At 39.2% G+C, this 22,725-nt stretch overlaps 2 protein-coding genes across 2 annotated transcripts in view; both read left to right on the forward strand.

Annotated features, from left to right (window-relative positions):
- Nucleotides 1-810, forward strand: part of LOC113123326 (ICOS ligand-like) — a 37,362-nt gene extending 36,552 nt beyond the window's left edge. Inside the window, exon 6 of the mRNA XM_026295267.1 lies at nucleotides 681-810. Within this exon, the coding sequence (XP_026151052.1) occupies nucleotides 681-730 (50 nt within the window). The 3' untranslated portion in view covers nucleotides 731-810. The remainder of the gene's footprint in view (nucleotides 1-680) is intronic.
- LOC113123328 (uncharacterized) lies at nucleotides 778-21,151 on the forward strand. Its single transcript, XM_026295269.1, has 7 exons — nucleotides 778-918; nucleotides 1,672-1,786; nucleotides 2,124-2,293; nucleotides 8,741-8,886; nucleotides 9,164-9,308; nucleotides 10,596-10,732; nucleotides 20,088-21,151. The coding sequence occupies exons 1-7, from the start codon at nucleotides 879-881 to the stop codon at nucleotides 20,199-20,201; spliced, it is 867 nt and encodes a 288-aa protein (XP_026151054.1). The 5' UTR covers nucleotides 778-878; the 3' UTR covers nucleotides 20,202-21,151.
- Nucleotides 21,152-22,725: the final 1,574 nt, after the last annotated feature.

Consider the following 22,725-nt stretch of genomic DNA (forward strand, 5'->3'; position numbering starts at 1 on the left):
CAAGACATATAAAGGGGCGCCACTGTGCCTATTGTGACTTTGTTTGGTCATGTGGGTTCAGGCCCGCGGGGAGTATAAGTGATTAAAATTTGACAACACAGCAGCTGCAGATATTTGTACAGCATTTGCATCTTTAAGTGTAAAACTCCCATAGGATCGGGATGCCCTAAAGGGTTTTTGTACCAAATTTGGTGAAGTTCTGACAAACTAAATTTCGGCTCTCTATTCAAATTTTTGCAATTTTTTGCAAATTTTCAAATTGTTATGCAGGGGGCGCTAGTAATTCTATTCAATCACCTGGATTCAGGCCCCCTGGGTCTAAAAGTCATCAATTGGTCAGGTTCAAATCCGACAACGCGTGTGCGATTTATCAGAACTCGAAAGTGGCAAAAACTGGGCGTGTCCGCCAAAGGAAATATTAATTACAAAATTTGGATAATTTTAGCTACCCCTCTTGTGTAGATGAGACTGCCCAAGAATGAGCTCATTCGGTCAAAAGCCCAAGGAGTTCATTCAAGTTCGAGGTGAGCAAAAACAGCGCATTTCCACGTCATGGCGGGGTGTGGGTCAACGCTAGACGCTGTGTAAAGCCCTTGCACGTTGAGCAATTATAATAGTCCCTGCGCCGGGACCTTCGGTCGATGCTCGGGCCTAATAATAATGGCCATCTTTCCTTTAAGGGGCGTTTCAGGAAGTTGGAGTTGGCCGCAACAAGAGCCAAACACAATGACGAGAAGTGGCGTAACTTCCCAGACTGTAATCCCATTTTGTGCGGAAGTGGTAGGCTACAGCTGGACGGTACCGTCGACGGCTTATGGGTCCAGTGCGCACAGATCTGTTCGGTGACTGCTGGTGTCTAGTGAAATGACGCTGTCGAAATGCTTTTCATGTTCCTGTGCCTTCACATCGTCGTCCAAGGTGAGACTGCCGTCCTTATTTATCTGAAGGGGGTTTGGTTTTAGCTTTAGCTGCTATGAGGCAACATTCTGTATGTGTGTGTGAGTGAGTGTGTGAGAGAGAGAGAAATAAGAGAAGTGTGTCCTAAGAAAACACAGTCAAGCTGTTCTCTTGTATAGACATGTCTGTTTAGCCAGACTCAAAATCCCCATTTTAAAGCTTCACATGAGCCTTTCCCTACAATGCAGCCATTCGGTGGATGGTTCAATACCGAAACTAATGGTATCAGTCGTCTCCTTGTTAGATTGAAAATGTGTTTATTACAGGATGTCCATAAGACTAATTTAGCACAAGTCGAGTTGCCCATCGGTTATTCCAAATCTTTAAATCACGCGTCACGACCCAAAAACCACATTGATTGGAATATATAAGTCAGTCTAGACAACAATCGTGGTGCTCTGAACCTCGCTCCTACCTAGCATTGTGCTGTGGTGGTGTGAAATAGTGACGACTGCTGTTAAACCATGTTACACTATACTCAGGCTGAAGGTGGTCAAACAAAATGTTGACATTCAATGCAGTAAAGGGCCCTGATTTTATTTGAATAGTTTGTAAGAAGAGATGTAAGAAGTTGATAACTTGCATCTGAGATATCCAAACCTTCAGAAACGTTCAGTTAGCTAGGTAGATAGCTTAAAAAAAGCATACATTTATGTGTGCTTGTGCTTAAAGTGTCAAAACAGCCTCCTATTTGTCCTTTCCCATCATTTCCAGTAGTGTCAGGGGCGAAGCTGGCCCCTCCAGAGAACATCCATGTGGAGAAGGGGCTGCTGAAATGGACTTCAGCCTCCCAGGACAGAAATATCACGTACACTGTTCAGTACAGGAGGTGAGCTGCCAATCCAAGCATCAAATAATTGTTTCTGTCTGTTCTTTTTCATGAAATGTGCCAGTTTCATCTTATCACATGGACCTTTGCTCTTTTTCATTGTTGTATGTAACATTGAAGTCAAACATTGTGTACTGTTGTACAAACATGACAAGATCTATAAAGATATCTAGTTGTAATATATATATATTTTTAAATAATAAACAGACAAAATAATCAGCAGATTAATCAATAATGAAACAATTGTTAGTTACAGCCCTTATGTGTTTCAAACTTTACAAAAAGTATTATCACAGATGCTGCACTGTTTTCTGTTGGTTATATTCCTTGTCTTCAGTTTTGACAATGAAATGTGGACAGATGTACCAGGCTGTGCCCAGACACTTTTCCATTTCTGTAATGTCACTGTTACAAAAGCTGAGAGTCCGCATGGCTGCGTTATGTTACGTGTGCAAGCCAAGAGAGGCGAGCTGACCTCAAGACCAGTCAAAGCCTGTAGCAGACAAGGTAAGAAACCAGGACCCACTATGTTACCAGGGCTGAGTGTGTCAGCCTGGTAATAGTGTGCTTAAATTGACACTAGTTGAATGCATTAGTCTAATCTTCTGTACTGTGGTATGTATGGGAGGCTCTGAATATATGCAGCATGTAATGCTGTGGTTTGTACCAACCAGAAACTCAAAGTTTTGACATTCAAACAATCTGTTATGTTCCATAATAACCAGTGAACTGAAACAGTAAATGACTGATTTCAGTCCTATATTAATCACCAGATAACACTGTATAATTGTAGTTTTGGTGTGATATTCTGTCATGCCACTGCATTTTAGGTGTTAACCACTATAACCATGGTGTGAACCACAGTGTGAAATACCAAAAGCTGAAAAAACCCACAGTAAGCTTTCATGAGTCATCATGCTGGAGCGATTTGTTGAGGTACTGCCGATTTTTTTTTTTTTTTTTTTTTTTTTTTAAGGTGTGAAATGCTGTCATATGAGGTCTTACACCTACAACAGTGACAGAGTGAAGATGGGGTAGATTTTTCCAGATGCCTCATTTATCAAAGCTTGTGTAGAACAAGTGATATATGTGTGAGCAGATACTGTGTGCATGAGAAATCAGGCGCTTTTGGACCCAAGATTTCTAGGGACGCAGTTCTAGGAACAACCCCACTGAGGAATGGACCCAACAGATGTTAAGGGCCTTTTTTCTAATCACATTTACACCATCAGTCTTGAAGTGAAGTGATGTAAGCTGGCTGATGATTGGCATAGCAATGTCACTTCTGTAAGACATTAAGCAACAATGCTAGCAAAAATTTCAAATTCTTTCTGTTGCTTTAAGCAAAACAGACCTCGATGTCAGTCTGTTTGTGAGGTTTTATTTTCCCCCCATGTGAAACCTGTTGTTTATACTACTAAAACGAACTTGTAAAAAATGCAGTTGCTAGTGCTGCATTGGCTTAAGTTAGTGTTTTGATGAATTCATATAAACGTATGTCACACATGGTTTTTAATGTACTGAAAAGTACCTTCTCCAAAGTAGGAGAAGGTACTTTGGTGCCTCAAAACAGCATTTTAAAAACTTTTATAGTCCTCAGTTCCTGCAGTGTGCACACACAAAAAAACAGGAAACTGTTTGAAGAGTTTGAAAGAACTGTTAAAAATATTCTTTCCAGTTTGAAAGAGCCTATCTATTTGTGTACATACAGGCACATTTAGTGTGTAGTGTGAATGTTGACACTCAGTCCAAACTGTGTTTCAGCTGCAGACTTTACCTGCACTCTGGAGTCTGCAGTATAGCTCTTTGCTTGGGGTGGCATTTTCACTTGTGTTACGCTAGGAGTTAGAGTTTAGTGTGAACATAAACATTTTTACTTTTTCAGTGGGACAATATTGTCTTCAAGCCAAGAGTGTCATCTAATACTAGTGACTACTTGGCAAAATTGCTGTATATATACACATGTAAGTTGCTTTGCTATTTAAGTCGCAGGACAAGCCAATGCGACAAATGCATGAATTTCCCAACTGAACAGCACATCTGTCACCACCAAGTTATCCTATTATGAAACCATTAGTGCCACACAGCAGATCTTTATTTACTAAGAAAAATCAAATAATTTATAAATATTCTCGTTTCATCTATTTTATAAGATGACAGACTGTTACTACACATAGCTCTGATGCTGTTTATATCAAAAGATGCATGTGCAGCACATAGCATCTTGTGTGAGACTCAAATCTGTGTTCTTGTATACCAAGGGCGCACAGACAAGCCTACAGGAAAATCTACGGCCTAAAACTCAAAGAGAGCAACAAGATTGTAACCCTTGGGTGAGGGGATGTTGTCAAGTGGGAGTTTCAAATGACTGAAACACAACACTTTTCTGTCTTGTGGAGAATTGTATCATGAATCAAAGAAAAAATGAATAATAATAATAATAATAATATATATATATATATATATATATATATATATATATATATATATATATATATATAGTGGCCAAATTCTAGTAGTTTTTTTTCCTACACAGACAATTGATTAGGAAACAATAAGGAAATCAATAAAGAATTAGACTGATGAGCAGAATCGTTAATAGTGTTGGTATCAATAAAATCTTAACAATTCCCATCTGTACTTATTCGTAATATTTCGTGAGTATTTCCTTTTGTTCAATTTTTATTCAATTTTATTTGTATAGCGCCAAATCACAATTCAGTCATCTCAAGGCACTTTACAAAAACTAAAACTAAAAACCCAACAATTCCCTTATGAGCAAGCACTTGGCGACAGTGGAGAGGAAAAACTCCCTTTAACGGAAGAAAAAATCTCCAGCAGAACCGGGCTCAGTTTGGGCGGCCATCTGCCTCGACCGGTTGGGGTGAGTGGATAGAGCAGAGAGAAAAGAACAGCAACAATAAACAACAAATAGATACTGCAGGTTGGTGGGACCAGTAACTGCACATCAGCGATATACAGCTCCAGGACCAGGGTCCTCAATAAAATTGAATTGAATTGAATTGAATTTTAAATTCTATTCTATATTTTACAGGGAGCCAATGAAGAGAAGCCAATATAGGAGAAATATGATCTCTCTTGCTAGTTCCTGTCAGGACTCTGGCTGCGGCATTCTGGATTAATTGGAGGCTTTTTATGGAGATATTGGGACATCCGGATAGTAATGAGTTACAGTAATCTAGCCTTGAGGTAACAAATGCATGGACTAGTTTTTCTGCATCATTTTGAGACAGGATGTTCCTAATTTTGGAAATGTTGCGCAGGTGAAAGAATGCAGTTCTAGAGATTTGTTTTATGTGTGAGTTAAAGGACATGTCCTGGTCAAAAATAACTCCAAGGTTTTTTACAGTAGTGCTGGAGGCCAGGGGTATGCCATCTAGAGTAGCTATAATTTGAGAAAAGTTATTTCTGAGATTTTTTGGCCCAAATATAATGACTTCTGTTTTCTCCGAGTTTAAAAGTAAAAAGTTACTGGTCATCCAGGCCTTTATGTCAGTTAGACAGGCTTGAAGTCTGGTTAACTGGTTTGTGTTAACAGGTTTAATAGATAGATATAACTGAGTGTCATCTGCATAGCAGTGGTAATTAATAGAGTGCTTCCTAATGACATACCCTAAAGGAAGCATGTACAGGGTGAACAAAATCGGTTCTAGCACAGAGCCTTGTGGAACTCCATAACTAACTTTTGTTCGAGTGGAAGGTTCATCATGGACATGAACAAACTGGAATCTGTCCGATAAATAGGATTGGAACCACTTTAACGCTGTTCCTCTGATACCAGTCACATGCTCCAGTCTCTGTAATAAGATGTTGTGGTCAATGGTGTCGAATGCAGCACTAAGGTCTAGGAGGACAAGTATAGAAACAAGTCCATTATCTGAGGCTAAGAGAAGATTGTTGGTAACTTTCAACAGTGCTGTTTCTATACTATGATGTGCTCTAAATCCTGATTGAAAATCTTCAAATAGTTCATTCCTGTGTAAGTGGTCTGATAGCTGCTTAGCAACAGCTTTTTCTAGGATTTTAGAAATAAATGGCAGGTTGGATATTGGTCTATAATTAGCCAGGACTCCTGGATCAAGACTAGGCTTTTTGAGTAAAGGTTTGATTACTGTAGTCTTAAAGGCCTGTGGTACATAGCCTGATACTAGAGATAAATTTACCAAGTCTAATAAAGATGAGTTCATTAATGGCAGGGTGTCTTTAAGCAGTCTAGTTGGGATGGGGTCTAAGAGACACGTTGATGATGTCGATGAAGCAACTACTGATGTAAATTCAGAGAGATCTATGGGAGAGAAGCAGTCTAAACATAACTGAGGTCCTACAGATGATTCAAGAGCTACTGTAGTAGAAGATTAATTTATTGCAGGTATAGGAAGCATCTGCTGAATTTTATCTCTAATAGTTGTGATTTTATTTGTAAAGAAACTCATAAATTCATCACTGCTGAGAGCTAAGGGAACACTGGGCTCAACAGAGCTGTGACTTTTTGTCAGCCTGGCTACAGTGCTGAAAAGAAACCTGGGATAGTTCTTATTTTCCTCTATTAGTAATGAATAGTATGCAGTTCTGGCTTTACGGAGAGCTTTTTTATATGTTAGTAGACTATTTTTCCAGGCTAGAAAAATTTCCTCTAAGTTTGTGGAACACCACTTCCTTTCCAGCCTTCGTGATGCCTGCTTTAAGGTACGAATATGTAAATTATACCATGGGGCTAATCTCCTCTGATTCACTAACTTCTTTTTCAGAGGGGCTACAGAATCAAGCGTTTCATTTAGTGAGGTTACAGCGCTGTCAACAACATGATCAATTTGGTAGGGAGTGGGATCGAAGCAGCTGCCCTCCACTATGTTTATACTTGGCATAGATGTAAATAAAGATGGAATCATTTTCTTAAATTTATTAACAGCGTTGTCGGATAAACATCTGCTGTAGTGGAATTTTCTTCCAAATACTCCATGATCTATCATTTTAAATTCAAAAGTTATTAAAGAATGATCTGACAAAACAGGATTTGGGGGAAAAACGATTAGATGCTCAATTTCGATGGCTTAGGTCAGAACAAGATCAAGGGTGTGATTGAAACAGTGGGTGGGTTTATTAACATTTTGAATGAAACCAATTGAATCTAATATAGAATTAAATGCAATGCTGAGGCTGTTATTTTCAACATCTACAGTGGGTACAGAAAGTATTCAGACCCCTTTAAATTTTTCACTCTTTGTGTCATTGCAGCCATTTGCCAAAATCAAAAAAGTTCATTTTATTTCTCATTAATGTACACTCAGCACCCCATCTTGACAGAAAAAAACAAATGTAGAAATTTTTTCAAATTTATTAAAAACGAAAAACTGAAATATCACATTAGTATTCAGACCCTTTGCAGTGACACTCATATTTAACTCACATGCTGTCCATTTCTTCTGATCCTCCTTGAGATGGTTCTGCTCCTTCATTGGAGTCCAGCTGTGTTTAATTAAACTGATTGGACTTGATCAGAAGTCTTAAGAAGTGGTCTTAATTTTTAAGTTTTTATGAATAACTCCTCTTCTGTTAACTTCTGATTTATTTGATTTATATGTTCGAGGGGCAGACACAGTCTCTATGTGGTTTGAGGGGGGCGGCGGCTCTAAGGAAACTGCAGAGAGGCGTTTTAGACTGAGTCTCTGCATCCCGGTCCCCACCCTGGATTGTCAGGCTTTAGGTCGGCTAATAAACTTGGCCAAATTTCTAGAGATGAGAGCTGCACCATTCAAAGTGGGATGGATGCCATCTCTCGCTACCAGACCGGGTTTTCCCCAGAAAGTGGCCCAATTGTCTATGAAGCCCACATCGTTTGCTGGACACCACCTAGACAGCCAGTGACGGAACGACGACATGCGGCTAAACGTGTCATCGCTGGTCAGATTGGGGAGGGGTCCAGAGAAAACTACGGAGTCCGACATTAATTTAGCAGTTACACACCGACTCAACATTAATTTTAGTTGTGTGTTTGTCACAGTGTACCTGGTTATTTTATCTTGTCTTGTAGTTAATGTCTAGTTATTTCTACTTGCACCCTAACTACTGTTATGATTAATGTCCTGCCCTTTGTTGTGTAGTGGGGTTGTTCTTCAGATTATACTGAGCTTTTTATGGGTTGTTAAAAAAAAAAAACAGGAAGCTGTTGTAAGTGTGGAGTTATTGTTTCCTGTCAAACATTGAAGCCATTACAAGCAAATGAGGTTAAGCAACCAGTGATAATTGAAAATTGTCACAATATTGGCCCACTAATATAGTGAATAATGTCCAACTTAGACTCCACTAGCAGGCTTTAGTTGAGAACCTGAGATCACTATGGTAATACATGAAAGTCTGTTCAGCTAAATGCAGATTATTCGAAACATTCACTAGTGCAATGATTCCTAATCCTGGTCCTCGAGGATGCCATACCCACAGTTGATTACCTGAATCAGTGGGAAGTGCAGGGATAGTTGGAAAAGAATCAAGGCAGGGGTCCTTGAGGACCAGGATTGGGAATCACTGCACTAGTGCCTCATCCACAGATAAAGATACTCTGTTGGCCCAGATGGTTGACCTATGATTCAGTGATGGTCAATTAAAGATTTGCAGAACACAAACTAGACACTGGGCACAATACTACTACAGTCTAATTCTTATAGTACAAATTGGTTTTAGTTAGCCCTTTACTTATTGCACTATTTTTGTGTAAATCAATTTAATTTTTTCCCCATTTTTATATACCAAAATGTAACAGGGTTTATGCAGATTGACAGTTTAATGTTGTTATCAGGCAGCCATGGCTGCTCAGTTAATGAACTAACGGAGAAGCATTAATGACATCCTTTACTACAATCCAAAACAGTAATTTGGTGTATGCCCAGTATATTGTGACATAGTTGACCTGCAGTGTATTGGCTTCTTTACTTCTAGGTGACTCATGTACGCCTGAGTTCAGTGTGACTGCACGGCCTGGTTCCCTCACAGTCCATCTGAGTAGGAACCACAGTATGGCTTTGGAACATGGAGATCATGCAAAACACAGAGTTTACTATGGCAAGGAAGGAGAGTCACTGCAGGTGAGAATCCATGTCCATGTTCAGCAAACGTGTACAAATCACGTTTCATACCAGATGATGATGAAATACATGCTACTTGTTATCATGAATTTGTGGGCTAGTTAGTACTTGTTACAATTTGCTTAGTACTTACTACATAGAAGAAATACAAGTGAAGATCTCCAATCTGTTTGGAACAAGAACCTCGCTGTGGGAAACAGTATTTAAGTGATTAGCTGAAAATAGCTCTACATGTATAATATTTGTTAAAGTTATCCAAACATTTTCCACTCTTCAGCTGAAACATAAAGATGGCGCTTCCTCAGTGTTAATTCACAACTTGGAGCAGGGACAGCGTTACTGCGTAATGGTGCAGTACATTTACTACAATAACGCTATTGGACTGGGAAGCTGTATCCAGTGTATAGTGATCCCTGTGTCAGGTAAGACTGTGTTAATAAGTTTTTCAAAACAAACCAAAACTTTTCTGTCCACAGACGTTTAGTGGTTAGGCGACCTGACACTTGGTTGAACCCATCACAGTGAACATTCTTTATGTGGTTGGATGGACTGTTTTACACACACTGCCATAATCCTTTTTTAAATGAAGCACTGGTATCTGAAAATTACATCATAAGAATGATTTGGCTAGGGCTGTGCAATTAATTGAATTTTGATTTTGATTCCAGGTCTCAATGATGACAAAAACTATAATTGAGAAAAATCCATTATTCTGTTTTTCAAGTTATTTTGGCCTGCTGTCTTAATGACGTGCATGCACACTTTCGCCCCTCTGGAAACCCAAACTCTCTGCCTATACTGTCAGTGAAACAAGTCACATATGTGGTATCTGGAGGCATTTAAAAATCAAAGCGAGTGAAGAGAGCAGCCACCAAAGTCTTTGGTCAACAAAAGAGGTAGAAGCTCTTCCGTTGTTTGGGAACAGTTTGGATTCGAAGAAGCAGGTGTGGATCAAAAACATATGTGCAAGATTTACTATGCGGTGGTGTTAGCAACGCTTGGTACCACCACAAATCTTTTTAACCATCTAACATTTAAACACAGACCAACATATGACAAACTAATAAAAAAGAAACAGAAAGAACCACCACCACAACGTCCTTCATTACACAGTCATCAATTAAAGAGACACTCTTCAGTGCAATGCTGAAAAGTATAAATAGCATGCTACTTACACATTTGAATATATTTTATATTGTTTGTTTTAAGGAGAATTCATGGTTTTGTTCAATAGATGCAACATATTTCCAAAGTCAATGAGTAAAATAATAATAATCGTGATTTCAATACTGACCAAAATAATTGAGATTATGATTATGATTTTTTACATAATTGAACAATTGAGATTTTGCATTTTTGAACCCATCACATTTTCTGTATGCTCACTGTGATGGAAAACTGCTTAGTGCAGATTTGTCCTTGATTTTTGTTGCATAATTAACAAATGGTTGTCTGAAAGGTAATTAATTCTAAAACACATGGTAATTTTGTGCAGTACTTGTAGTAACTTATTATTAAAGGGATACTCGTTTACGAGTGTTACATACTGACCCTCTGTAGGCATTAAATGAGGCTCTAAAAAGTTCTGACATTTTTTGTGATATTGAATCAGTTGCAAACATTTTTGAGGTTTCAAAGCTTGTAAATCCTTTGAAGTAAGAACATGATAGGGTATAATCTCTTGTTTGTGTGTCTCTTACTTTTCCCAGAAAATGTGCCAAAAGATGTGATAGTAGCTGTGGGGTTTGTTATCTTCATGGTCTTCCTCTTACCTGCAGCCTATATCCTCATCTTCCAACATAGGCGAATCAAACAGTGGCTGCGACCTCCCTACCAGATGTCAGACGTAAGCACCAACACTGTAGCCCATACACAGTGTGTGTCAGACAGTGAGCTATATTTTATAGCGATATCAAAATATCTATATTTCATTATGTGTAGCTTAGGATTTAGGTAACTAGTGTTTGATGAGAAGATTGTTAAATTAACAGATGACTTAACCCTCATGTACTGTTCGGGATGTTCACTCTTAACTTGGCCACAACTTTCACTGTATTTCAGCAAATGGAATTTTTGGTGATAAACCTTAATTTGACATAAATTTTGGAAATATGATTTAGAAATTTTCCATAGGTCAATACACTGTGGGCAAATTCACTACCCTTTATCTAGAGGTTGAGTCATGGCAACTGGACTTTAAGTTTTTAAGGCTGAAACGTTTCGCCAACCATCCAAGTGGCTTCATCAGTCTGAGAAAGCCTGCACTGGAACCTCCAAATTTATCTCCCAGGTTGGTTTCACTCCACCCCTAGTCCCATAGGCTCACCAGGTGAGCTAAGCAAATCAGGTGAGAGTCGTTAGACCCACAACCCTGAGTTGGTTTCACTTCACACCTGGTCTGAATAGGCTCGTTAAGTGAACAAAGGAGTGAGCTCAGGTGAGGGTCGTTGGACCCAATGGTGGACTCATTCTGGTTCCCCAAATCTGTAAAGGGTCTAGTTTTAGTTGAATACCCTCATAATAACAAAACGCTGGGCTTTTGTTAAATGAAGAAAGCAGACAGGGTGCGCTCTCTGTCTTCTCTGTCTGTCACCTCTCTTCACAGACACGTACATAAAACAACCAGAATATCAGCAAATACTTGCCTCATAAAAAATAAGAAATATATGGCTAGAAAGCTTGAAATGTTTTTTTTTAAATGAAACAATACAAGTCGAAAACAAATCACTTTTTATTTAATCCAGATGAACTTAAGAAGTACATTTTCTCCTGTCTCACCTCAATACAGGTAATGCGATCCCGCCTCGTACTCTGTTCATATGGAAATAATCTGAGGTGAACCAGGTAATTCTGTGCACGCCCCCGAGAAATGACATAAAACGTCAAACTTCATCACAGAATTGACTCGCTTTTTCTGCGTGTTTGGATGATGACATGTTACGCAGGTGAAGAAGCACGTCTTATATTCCACACAGGGACAAATAGTTTAGTTTGTCCTCAGAGTAAAAACACGGCTCAAATGACTAACGTTTGGCTCCGCATTGTACTGTGCTGCACAAATCCCCTCTCAGCCACATTGAATGAAAGGCTCATTATGCAGGTTTTTGTCTGGTTGAGTGCGTCTTTTGTCTTCTCCGGTACAGTGGGTACGGAAAGTATTCAGACCCCTTTAAATTTTTCACTCTTTGTCATTGCAGCCATTTGCCAAAATCAAAAAAGTTCATTTTATTTCTCATTAATGTACACTCAGCACCCCATCTTGACACAAAAAACCAGAAATGTAGAAATTTTTGCAAATTTATTAAAAAAGAAAAACTGAAATATCACATGGTCATAAGTATTCAGACCCTTTGCAGTGACACTCATATTTAACTCACATGCTGTCTATGTCTTCTGATCCTCCTTGAGATGGTTCTGCTCCTTCATTGGAGTCCAGCTGTGTTTAATTAAACTGATTGGACTTGATTAGGAAAGGCACACACCTGTCTATATAAGACCTTACAGCTCACAGTGCATGTCAGCAAATGAGAATCATGAGGTCGAAGGAACTGCCCAAGGAGCTCAGAGACAGAATTGTGGCAAGGCTGGGCCAAGGTTACAAAAGAATTTCTGCAGCTCTCAAGGTTCCTAAGAGCACAGTGGCCTCCATAATCCTCAAATGGAAAAAGTTTGGGACGACCAGAACTCTTCCTAGACCTGGCCATCCAGCCAAACTGAGCAATCGTGGGAGAAGAGCCTTGGTGAGAGAGGTAAAGAAGAACCCAAAGATCACTGTGGCTGAGCTCCAGAGATGCAGTCGGGAGATGGGAGAAAGTTCCACAAAGTCAACTATCACTGCAGCCCTCCACCACTCGGGGCTTTATGGCAGAGTGGCCTGACGGAAGCCTCTCCTCAGTGCAAGACACATGAAAGCCCGTATAGATGTTACAGGTCCCAATATGGTGACGACGCAACAAAATTCAGAGTCTGGGAAACACTGGAAAACACAGGTAAAATGTAGTAGCAATAAGGAAAAGGAGCGTCCAGTTCACTTTCCAGATTGTCTATATCTTTAATTTCAATTCAATTCAGTTTTATTTGTATAGCGCCAAATCACAATACAAATCATCTCAAGGCACTTTACAAAAACTAAAACTAAAAACCCAACAATTCCCTTATGAGCAAGCACTTGGCGACAGTGGAGAGGAAAAACTCCCTTTAACGGAAGAAAAAACCTCGAGCAGAACCGGGCTCAGTTTGGGCGGCCATCTGCCTCGACCGGTTGGGATGAGTGGATAGAGCAGAGAGAAAAGAACAGCAACAATAAACAACAAATAGACACTGCAGGTTGGTGGGGCCGGTAACTGCACATCAGCAATATGTAATAGGGGAGCTCAGTGCACCGATGGTCTGCCTCCCTGCCTCCTGAACCCAGGCTGGGAGCTGGTTCCATAGGAGAGGAGCTTGATAACAAAACGCTCTGCCTCCCATTCTGCTTTTGGAAACTCTGGGAACCACAAGTAGACCTGCACTCTGAGAGCGAAGTGTTCTATTGGGATAATATGGTACTATGAGGTCTTTAAGGTATGAAGGAGCTTGATTATGAAGGGATTTGTATGTGAGAAGAAGGATTTTAAATTCTATTCTATATTTTACAGGGAGCCAATGAAGAGAAGCAAAATTGTCAGTTATGAAATATGATCTCTCTTGCTAGTTCCTGTCAGGACTCTGGCTGCGGCATTCTGGATTAATTGGAGGCTTTTTATGGAGATATTGGGACATCCAGATAGTAATGAGTTACAGTAATCTAGCCTTGAGGTAACAAATGCATGGACTAGTTTTTCTGCATCACAGGATGTTCCTAATTTTGGAAATGTTGCGCAGGTGAAAGAATGCAGTTCTAGAGATTTGTTTTATGTGTGAGTTAAAGGACATGTCATGGTCAAAAATAACTCCAAGGTTTTTTACAGTAGTGCTGGAGGCCAGGGTTATGCCATCTAGAGTAGCTATAATTTGAGAAAAGTTATTTCTGAGATTTTTTGGCCCAAATATAATGACTTCTGTTTTCTCCGGGTTTAAAAGTAAAAAGTTACTGGTCATCCAGGCCTTTATGTCAGTTAGACAGGCTTGAAGTCTGGTTAACTGGTTTGTGTTAACAGGTTTAATAGATAGATATAACTGAGTGTCATCTGCATAGCAGTGGTAATTAATAGAGTGCTTCCTAATGACATACCCTAAAGGAAGCATGTACAGGGTGAACAGAATCGGTCCTAGCACGGAGCCTTGTGGAACTCCATAACTAACTTTTGTTCGTGTGGAAGGTTCATCATGGACATGAACAAACTGGAATCTGTCCGATAAATAGGATTGAAACCACTTTAACGCTGTTCCTCTCATACCAATCACATGCTCCAGTCTCTGTAATAAGATGTTGTGGTCAATGGTGTCGAATGCTGCACTAAGGTCTAGGAGGACAAGTATAGAAACAAGTCCATTATCTGAGGCTAAGAGAAGATTGTTGGTAACTTTCAACAGTGCTGTTTCTATACTATGATGTGCTCTAAATCCTGATTGAAAATCTTCAAATAGTTCATTCCTGTGTAAGTGGTCTGATAGCTGCTTAGCAACAGCTTTTTCTAGGATTTTAGAAATAAATGGCAGGTTGGATATTGGTCTATAATTAGCCAGGACTCCTGGATCAAGACTAGGCTTTTTGAGTAAAGGTTTGATTACTGTAGTCTTAAAGGCCTGTGGTACATAGCCTGATACTAGAGATAAATTTACCAAGTCTAATAAAGATGAGTTCATTAATGGCAGGGTGTCTTTAAGCAGTCTAGTTGGGATGGGGTCTAAGAGACACGTTGATGATGTCGATGAAGCAACTACTGATGTAAATTCAGAGAGATCTATGGGAGAGAAGCAGTCTAAACATAACTGAGGTCCTACAGATGATTCAAGAGCTACTGTAGTAGAAGATTAATTTATTGCAGGTATAGGAAGCATCTGCTGAATTTTATCTCTAATAGTTGTGATTTTATTTGTAAAGAAACTCATAAATTCATCACTGCTGAGAGCTAAGGGAACACTGGGCTCAACAGAGCTGTGACTTTTTGTCAGCCTGGCTACAGTGCTGAAAAGAAACCTGGGATAGTTCTTATTTTCCTCTATTAGTAATGAATAGTATGCAGTTCTGGCTTTACGGAGAGCTTTTTTATATGTTAGTAGACTATTTTTCCAGGCTAGAAAAATTTCCTCTAAGTTTGTGGAACACCACTTCCTTTCCAGCCTTCGTGATGCCTGCTTTAAGGTACGAATATGTAAATTATACCATGGGGCTAGTCTTCTCTGATTCACTAACTTCTTTTTCAGAGGGGCTACAGAATCAAGCATTTCACGCAGTGAGGTTACAGCGCTTCAACAACATGATCAATTTGGTAGGGAGTGGGATTGAAGCAGCTGCCCTCCACTATGTTTATACTTGGCATAGACGTAAATAAAGATGGAATCATTTTCTTAAATTTATTAACAGCGTTGTCGGATAAACATCTGCTGTAGTGGAATTTTCTTCCAAACGCTGCATGATCCATCATTTTAAATTCAAAAGTTATTAAAGAATGATCTGACAAAACAGGATTTGGGGGAAAAACTATTAGATGTTCAATTTCGATGGCTTAGGTCAGAACAAGATCAAGGGTGTGATTGAAACAGTGGGTGGGTTTATTAACATTTTGAATGAAACCAATTGAATCTAATATAGAATTAAATGCAATGCTGAGACTATTATTTTCAACATCTACATCAATGTTAAAATCTCCCATTATAATAATTTTATCTGATCTAAGCACTAAATCATACAGGAAGTCAGGGAATTCAGTTAAAAACTCTGAGTAAGAGACAGGTGGACGGTACACAGTGACAAGTAGAACTGGTTTTTGTGTTTTCCAGTTTGGATGTGAGAGACTAAGAGTGAGGCTCTCAAATGAGTTAAAATTGTTCTGAGGATGAAAGTTTAATAATAAGTTTGAGTGGAAGATTGTAGCTACTCCTCCCCCTTGACCTGTGCTTCGAGGAACATGATAATTTTTATGACTGAGGGGGGTTGATTCGTTCAGACTGACATATTCATCCTGCTGTAACCAGGTTTCAGTAAGATAAAGTAGGTCAATTTGGTGATCAGTTATCAAATCATTTACTAACAGAGATTTAGATGAAAGAGACCTGATATTTAATAGTCCACATTTGGCTTTATATGGAGTTTTATATGGATTATATCAGCATATTATAGTTGGAAAACCTGTGGCTACCCCAAGTGGGCTTTCAACAAGATAACATCCACATCAGTCAGAAAAACAAGAGACACGGATGAGCCTCAAGATCCACAAAGGAAAAACCTGGTCATTCCCTATTTAGCAGGTGTTTCTGAGAGGCTTAAATGGATTTTTGGGAAACATCAGATACCAGTCCACTTCAAACCCACCAACACACTGAGACAGATACTGGTTCACCCTAAAGACCAGATACCAAAACAAAAGAGGAGCAATGTGGTGTATGCTGTACATTGTAAGGAAGAATGTAGGCCATAAGGTGAACTAGGAAAAAGTGGCTAGAAAGTGATTTTCGTTCCCACTTGTGAGCACTACTTTTGAATGAATTTCTGGATAGACAACACCCTTATGGATTTTATGTTAAAAGTTCTCCACAAAAAATCCTGCAGTTTTTTGTCAGGATGCATAAATGTATAAAATTGTGAATTCATTAAAAAACTAAAAATCTTATGCTGCTAATTTAGCCTGTAACTTTATTATTATGTCTTTCAGCAACACTAAATATATGTCAAACTCACATTTTTACATGTGCCTCTACATTTGAGACAAGTATTGGTACATTAGTCTATGGAGGTGTGAATAAAGACCATGAAATGGGCCAGATTTGTACAAAACGGAATTCACAGATTGGCATCAAACAAAATTGAACATAGAAATTTCTATTTAGAAAGAAAAGTGATGTTTTATACATCAAAATTTTCAGTAGGTACTGAGTAATCAGAAAACAAACAAACAAAAAAAAAAAACACTCTTTGGGCCAAGTTGAGTGAAATGACACAAAATTCTGCCCTGATTTTCAATAATGCCAGAATTTTACAATTTTAGAGCAATTCATTACTGCTCCAATGAACCTGAAATATCACCCAGCTCAACATTCCTCATCACTAACATCCCTATCACTATCATCAGAGTCATCATCCCACATATTTCTTTCCTCTGTTTCCTGGGAAACATTTGCACAATTGTGGCACCGACAAATCTGTACAAGGCAATTTTGCAGACATACAGGAACATCTTCCAGTCTCACATTTGCTTTGTTTACAACTGCAGTGGACAACCTGCAACACACTTTCAGGGCCACATTTTTAGTCATCCTGGTCAGTGTTAACTCCCCATCCTCGAGGTGCCATCCATTACCAACAGGTGAAGGGGCACACATTATACCTTTAAGAGAACGTCTCATTATGGCTGCTTGGTAGTTTGCCCTTTTGCAGTGTTGGTACAGGGCATCACTTGTTGGAGGCATGGATCGTTCTGGCAAAGCTGACGATGCCATGCAGAATGCTTTGTATCTTGCATTGTTCACACTTTTGGCACATGGCTGGCCATATAGGTGACACAAATATTTGCAAAGTACTTCAAATTAGACTGCTCCAAGTTAAAACTTGTGTGTTTCCATGTGCTATGTGCTAAGCTTAGGTCCTTGCCTAAAGTTGTAAGATCAGCATCTTGCCACATAACATAGAGGAATTCTGCCAGCGCTTCCTTGTTTGTTCCATCTGATAGAAACTTTTTTCATTGTGTTGGTGTCTTTTGTTCCTGTCCATAAATTTCAACCAGTTGTGTGCCACCAGAAGCTCTGGGTGACCGTTCAACATTTTTAATACTTCACTGTGGATACTGATCTATCACAAAATCTATACGTCTACAGTAGAGCAAGCTTGAGTAAGTACTGCAGTATGGTTTCAGCAAGCTCCCCGAAGGTACTTAGTATGGATTGAATGGCTTGAATGACTGCCATGCCATCAAATAGAATAAGCCCCATTTGCCGGTACTTTGTCAACCAAACAGCCTCCACCCCTAGTTTCCAGTAAATCCATAAGAGCTGATTTGTTTGTTTTCGCAAGTGAACCATCAGCACTGGATAAAGGATATGACACAGTTCCCAAGGAGTAGGATAGAATTTCCCTCAGGTCTATCTTTCTATTTTGACCTATGATAAGCAGTCGGGAGAATAGCTTCTTGTCAGCACGCAGAATCACTTCCTTGCCTGCTGCAGATTTCTTCTTTGTCTTGGCTTGGTCACTAAAGGTCTTTAGTTTTTGTTTTTTGATGGGAGCAAATATGTCAACTGATGGTGATAACAGTCTTTGGTTCATAAACTCTTTGACAGCATTTTCCCATTTTTCTGGAGCTGTGGGCAAATCCCTCACAATTTCTTCATCTGCAACCACCCCAGAGCTAAGACACACAATTCCATTTTTGTGTGTGTCAAAAGGATTCAGCATGGAATCTAGGGTAGAAATTATTCTGGTCACAGCTTTCTCATCAGCATGAATTCGTGTGGATCTTTTTGTTTCCTTATATCAGGAGATTTACATTTCTGTGTCAATCCTGTCAAACCACCCTTTGTCTTGGAATCTCTGTTGCATGTTTGCTCAATGGCCTGGTCACAAGCAATAGAGGCAAATCCATGGACACTTTGACGTTGAACAGTCCACTGGCCTATAACACTGAGCTCACTGTGACAGGAAGGATGTGTGAAGGGCAAATTGATCATTTCAAGCCAGTATGAAGATAAATACCTGGCATAATTTACATGGTCATTTGCAAAAAAACATGTCATCATCAAGTGCACTGTTGACATGTGAAGCTGCCAGTCTGATTCACGTGTTGCTCTCACAAACAGGAGGAGTATCTGTACCATGTCGATATATATGAACTCCAGAAGGCAAAAGTTTGCTGCACTTCTCCTTTCCACAAAGTGCATATTGCAAACAAATTTTGTCAAATTCCTCATTTCCGCACAAAAAATCTTTTTTCTTATCCTGGAAAGCACATTTCATCTCACTGATAACATCCATACACTCATCTCTGTCATTTGGTGCCAATGAAACGCCTGTAGCAAGTGGAGTAAAACCCAGCGTCTTCGGGAATATTATCAAACTCGATTTCTAGACAATGTTTGTATGTTTCTGCTATTTTCTGACTCTCACCCTGTAAACCAAGCCACTGTTTGATGCCGTTTCTAAATGTATTCCATCGCGTGCGTGTAAATTCCTTCTTTTCTTCGTTCTTTATGGACGTGAGATGCATATAGAATTGTTTTTTTCTGACTTTTGGTGGAGGTCTGGCCGTAATTTCATCCTCTTCGCTACTGGACAGTGATAACAAGGGCGCCGCCATCTTGAACTCATGTTTACGTGCCGTTCCAATGTTAGACAACCTCATTGGTCTAGCGGGAAGCACGTGATGAAGCCGCACCACTCCCAAGCAAAAAAAAATAATTACGCAAGGATAGAACTATTACCGACTTTAAACACTTATAAAAAATAAACTGCAGGATTGCAGACAGAGAACTTTTGTTTTTTCATTCTTAACCAATAGATCTTTTTATTGGAATGAAGAGATTTTAGTGCCCCATATATGAGAACGGAATGAAAGGAAAAGCTGCTTCACCTTACGGCCTAATGCTGAGAACTCTATATTGGAGAAACCACTCAACAGGAGGATGGCCCAGCACAGGAGGAGCAGCTCCTCAGGACCAGAGTCAGCTGTGCACCTTCATTTAGAGGAAACAGGACACTCATTTGAAGACAGTAAGGTACACATTTTGGACAGAGAAGATAGATGGCTTGAAAGAGGAGTCAGGGAAGCTATCTATGTCCAAGTGGAGAAAACCTCCCTCAACAGGGGTGGAGGACAGACATAATCTATCTTCAATATACCAGGCAATATTCAATATTCATGTGTTCCCAGCAAATTAACATTTAGCAGTTTTGATCAGAACTGAAGTTAATTAACAGATTTATGCAAAAAAGTTGAAAAAAATATTTTTCTGATATATTTTTACAGCAGTTTATTTTAGTGGATGTTTTCATCCCAAACATAACCGAAGGATAGTGTTTTCAAACTGTGCACAAAGGTCAACTAAGGTTGGTTGATTTTCTCTTTTAGGTTCTCATCCAGCCATTTCCTGAGCATCACATTCTTTGGTCCAGCAGCAGTCCCAATGAGGAGCGCTATGATGTCATTTCCTCCATTATCACTGAGGGGTCCAGAAAAGAATGAAAGCACTGCCTTTCTGCTGTGGGGATCCGACCTGGGGTGTTTAAGCTGTTTGAGATACATTTTGCAACCTGCTGTCCTGACTCCTCCACATCTGCTTTTCCCTGAAACCAGACATTCTGTTGGGATAGATTGAGACTTGGGATAAATGTCACTTGATTTACAGTTAAAACTAAGTTGCTTGAGGAGAACCAGACCATTTGACTAATAATCTCCAAAAATATGTTTTTATCCTCAGGCACATTTAATTTCATACACCTGCAATGTCAAAGGAAGTCAACATTAGAGTGAATGTAAAATGCGGTTGCAGGTTTTAGTAACAATTACAGCATTTGAGCTTCATAGAAAGCTTATGGCATTAAGCAAATCAGAATTCAATACATTGTGTGCTCTTTAAAATGTCAGAAAATAGTGAAAATTTCTCAGATTAAATCGAGTAGCACCTCCAAATGCTCACAAATGTGATAAGCATATTAGTACTCAAGTCAGCTCAAGTGTTCAGCTACTCAGCTCATTGATAATGAATGACTCATTGGACTCTGTTACCACTCTGCAGCCGCAGCATTAATCTTAGTGAGCTCTAGTTATAGTGAGCTCTGTTCTGGTGGAGAACTGGGACTGTTTTTGTCGGAGCTACCTTCCAGCTTGTAGAGCAGGTACATTTTGTATGTCCAGACAGTCAAGACTGTAGTGCACTTATCTCTCTGACTTTGCTGTTATGAGCTATCACCATGTTTTTTTTCTCATTTGTGTAAACTTGTCAAGGCCTAGCTTTTTGACTAGTTTATAATTACCCTAACATTTCTGTGTCCCTTGGTCACTTATTCATGTCTGACACTTTATCAGTAAATTCATAACTGCTTGTAAACTGTGTTTTGGACCTGTAAGAAAGGATTTGGCTTTACATGGCACACTCTACTTTCTCTACATTAAAAATGTTCAGTCTATTAACATTTTGCTTTCAGTTGTGATAGACTAATTGTGTTACACTGCTACAAAAATATATGTGTGTCCTTGCAAATAGCAACAGCTTGACACATTTCAGGAAAAAATGCAGTAGTCCTAAATTGTATACATTTTGGTTTCATTAGGACACCCTCTTATAGCAAACATCCCATTTCCTTATCAAAATAAATTTCAAAAGCAATTAGCAGTAAATGTGGGAAAAAGGGGTGTGAATGCCCCTATGAAACTGCATGTACTGTGAATTCAAGGGGTATCTACTGTGATTTTGTATTGCAGCGATACAGATGTATTTTAAATTTACTGCAACATGTATGTGCTGTACCAATGTTGTTTTCCCCCTGTTTTACAGTGTTACCTGTACTATGTTTAATTCACATATTATAATGAAATAGTTTCACTCATTGCTACACATTTTTCAAGTGTCTTGCTAACAAAGCAGCTGAACATTTTGAGAAGCCTAACTTACAAAATGACAGAAAGAGGAAAGTATAAGAAAAGACAGACTGTCAAACATCATCTGGAACATATGGCAAACCGCTTTTTGGGGTGAAGAGGTGGAATACATGTGAGCTATTGACTGATCTCAGTCAGATTGAGCTGCAACAAAGGTTTATGCTTGGTTGAGGTGGAAAATTTCGTGGCTAAACCTAAAGTGCAGTGACAACAGTGAAGCATGTGACGTCGGGACGAAAACCCCAGATCTGTAAGGAGCAAGGAAGCATTTGTTTTGCTTTAATACCAAAAGACAGACTGTCAAACATCATCTGGAACATATGGCAAACCGCTTTTTGGGGTGAAGAGGTGGAATACATGTGAGCTATTGACTGATCTCAGTCAGATTGAGCTGCAACAAAGGTTTATGCTTGGTTGAGGTGGAAAATTTCGTGGCTAAACCTAAAGTGCAGTGACAACAGTGAAGCATGTGACGTCGGGACGAAAACCCCAGATCTGTAAGGAGCAAGGAAGCATTTGTTTTGCTTTAATACCTTTCTCAATTAGAATCTCGTTCCATTTCCACATTAGCTAGTCACTTGTGCACATCGTAGAAGCAGTTTTCCATTCTTTTGAATAAATTGCTGATGGTTTGGCACATTTCCAGAAATAATGTACATTTCTGTGCTGTTTCCTAGATTATCAGTTGTTTGTGTCATGCTGATCAGAATGTATTATACTACCTCTCTATACAATAGTCTGCCAAAATATACTTCCCAAAACATCTGGCCATTACATACAAAATGGTTGCTCTAGTGGTCATAATTTGACAAGTATATTTCTATACAGTTCTTTTTTGCACTGAAATGTTAATTGTTATACGTTGTGTGGTGCTGTTTGTATGAATTGCATTCAGAAATGCACTTAGTGTTTTGTAAATGTTAAGGATGACTGGCCAAATATCTAACAGTAAAAAATGTAATCGTCACGTTTATGCACAAACGGAAATGCCGTCATGTTATAATAATGATGTCATCTTGTCCATTCTTCTGCCACAGTGATTTAATGGCACCTGTCTGCAGAAAATGCACGACACTAATGAATGGAAACACTTATATTTTCTTTCCTT

Source organism: Mastacembelus armatus, chromosome 21 (assembly GCF_900324485.2).
Source record: "Mastacembelus armatus chromosome 21, fMasArm1.2, whole genome shotgun sequence".
Classification (NCBI taxonomy): Eukaryota; Metazoa; Chordata; class Actinopteri; order Synbranchiformes; family Mastacembelidae; genus Mastacembelus; species Mastacembelus armatus.

Coding starts and splice junctions, on each gene's coding strand:
- LOC113123328 (XM_026295269.1), top strand. CDS start 879: ATGCTTTTCATGTTCCTGTGCCTTCACATCGTCGTCCAAG. Junction 1,787..2,123: donor TACACTGTTCAGTACAGGAG/GTGAGCTGCCAA, acceptor CCTTGTCTTCAG/TTTTGACAATGAAATGTGGA. Junction 9,309..10,595: donor TATAGTGATCCCTGTGTCAG/GTAAGACTGTGT, acceptor TACTTTTCCCAG/AAAATGTGCCAAAAGATGTG.